The sequence below is a fragment of the Musca vetustissima genome, unplaced genomic scaffold (assembly GCF_032173495.1).
Source record: "Musca vetustissima isolate MV318-11 ecotype Yass unplaced genomic scaffold, APGP_CSIRO_Mvet_v1 utg601868, whole genome shotgun sequence".
NCBI lineage: Eukaryota > Metazoa > Arthropoda > Insecta > Diptera > Muscidae > Musca > Musca vetustissima.
The window spans coordinates 13,699-14,887 of NW_026873691.1; the positions used below are offsets into that span (position 1 = coordinate 13,699).

General features: G+C 33.0%; 1 protein-coding gene across 1 annotated transcript; it reads right to left on the reverse strand.

Annotated features, from left to right (window-relative positions):
- Positions 1–694: 694 nt before the first annotated feature.
- LOC133327308 (band 7 protein AGAP004871-like) lies at positions 695–1,141 on the reverse strand. The gene is made up of 2 exons (XM_061535875.1): positions 940–1,141; positions 695–844 (listed from the first exon to the last, which is right to left on the reverse strand). Exons 1-2 carry the CDS (start codon positions 1,081–1,083, stop codon positions 695–697), a joined length of 294 nt encoding a protein of 97 aa, XP_061391859.1. The 5' UTR covers positions 1,084–1,141.
- Positions 1,142–1,189: the final 48 nt, after the last annotated feature.

Consider the following 1,189-nt stretch of genomic DNA (forward strand, 5'->3'; position numbering starts at 1 on the left):
GAACAGCCTGCAATGACGACGAACGGCGTGCCGCACTTGGATGCATGCAATAGTTGGTTATGCGTTTTGTTTGTTTTTCTCCTTCGGCCTTTCTCTATTTTCTAATCTGAATCCAATTTGTTTGCATACATTGATATGAAAAGTTATTGGAAGATTTAAACAAAAGGTAATAATTCAATATGTTTTAAAACAAGTTGGAAATTATGTAATTTAAGAACAATTTCTAAAAAAAAATGTGAAAATTTTTAAATATTTTTTTTAGAAATTTTAATTTTTAAGAATAATTTTGAAACAAACGCCTGGCCAAATATCATATATTTAAGTATAACCCTTTTTTTCATAGATAAAAAAGAATCAATTTTTTTAAATAGTATTTTTCAAAGTAAAAACAATGACAATTATATTATCTGTTTTAAATGTTTTTAATACGAAATTTATTAAGAGCATATTAATGAAACCACTTTAATATTTGCATGTATAATTGACTCGTAAAAGATGACAAAATTTGTGATGAAACATCTCAAATTACATAAAAAAACAAATTCCCTGTCTCTTTTTTAATCCAGAACACGATTATTTTCCGAAAAAAAAATAAATTATCGTTCGAAAAACAATACAAAAACGATTTTCAAGCATCATCTGATGGCCTCTTTGTTGCTGTCCATTCTTCCGTTTTATTCATTCATTCATTTGTTCATTGTTGTTGTGAGGGATTCATTGTTATAACATCCGCCATGGCAGCTAAAGCTTTAGCCTCACTGTTCTTCATGAAATAAGTCAGCATATCGATGGGCAACGGGAACACAATGGTCGAATTCTTCTCAGCCGAAATCGTGTTCAGAGTCTGCAACAAAAACAAAGCCAAATTGATTATTGATGGAGTCCAGCGCTCACAATTCGACATGGATTTTATATTATTTTTATTTTTTTACTATTTACCTGTAGATAACGTAATTGTAAAGCGGCCGGTGAATTGCCAATTACTTCGGAAGCTTCGCGCAAAGCATGCGATGCCTTTTGTTCGCCCTCGGCGGCAATAACTTTAGCACGAGCCTCACGTGCTGCCTCTGCTTCCGCGGCCATGGCACGCTGCAGTTGAACGGGTAGGCGAACGTCTTTGCTGGAAAAAAATAATACAAATTTGAAAATGTTAAACCAAATGATAGATATGGCAGACCAATTAAAGAGT

Coding starts and splice junctions, on each gene's coding strand:
- LOC133327308 (XM_061535875.1), bottom strand. CDS start 1,083: ATGGCCGCGGAAGCAGAGGCAGCACGTGAGGCTCGTGCTAAAGTTATT. Junction 845..939: donor TACAATTACGTTATCTACAG/GTAAATAGTAAA, acceptor TTTTTGTTGCAG/ACTCTGAACACGATTTCGGC.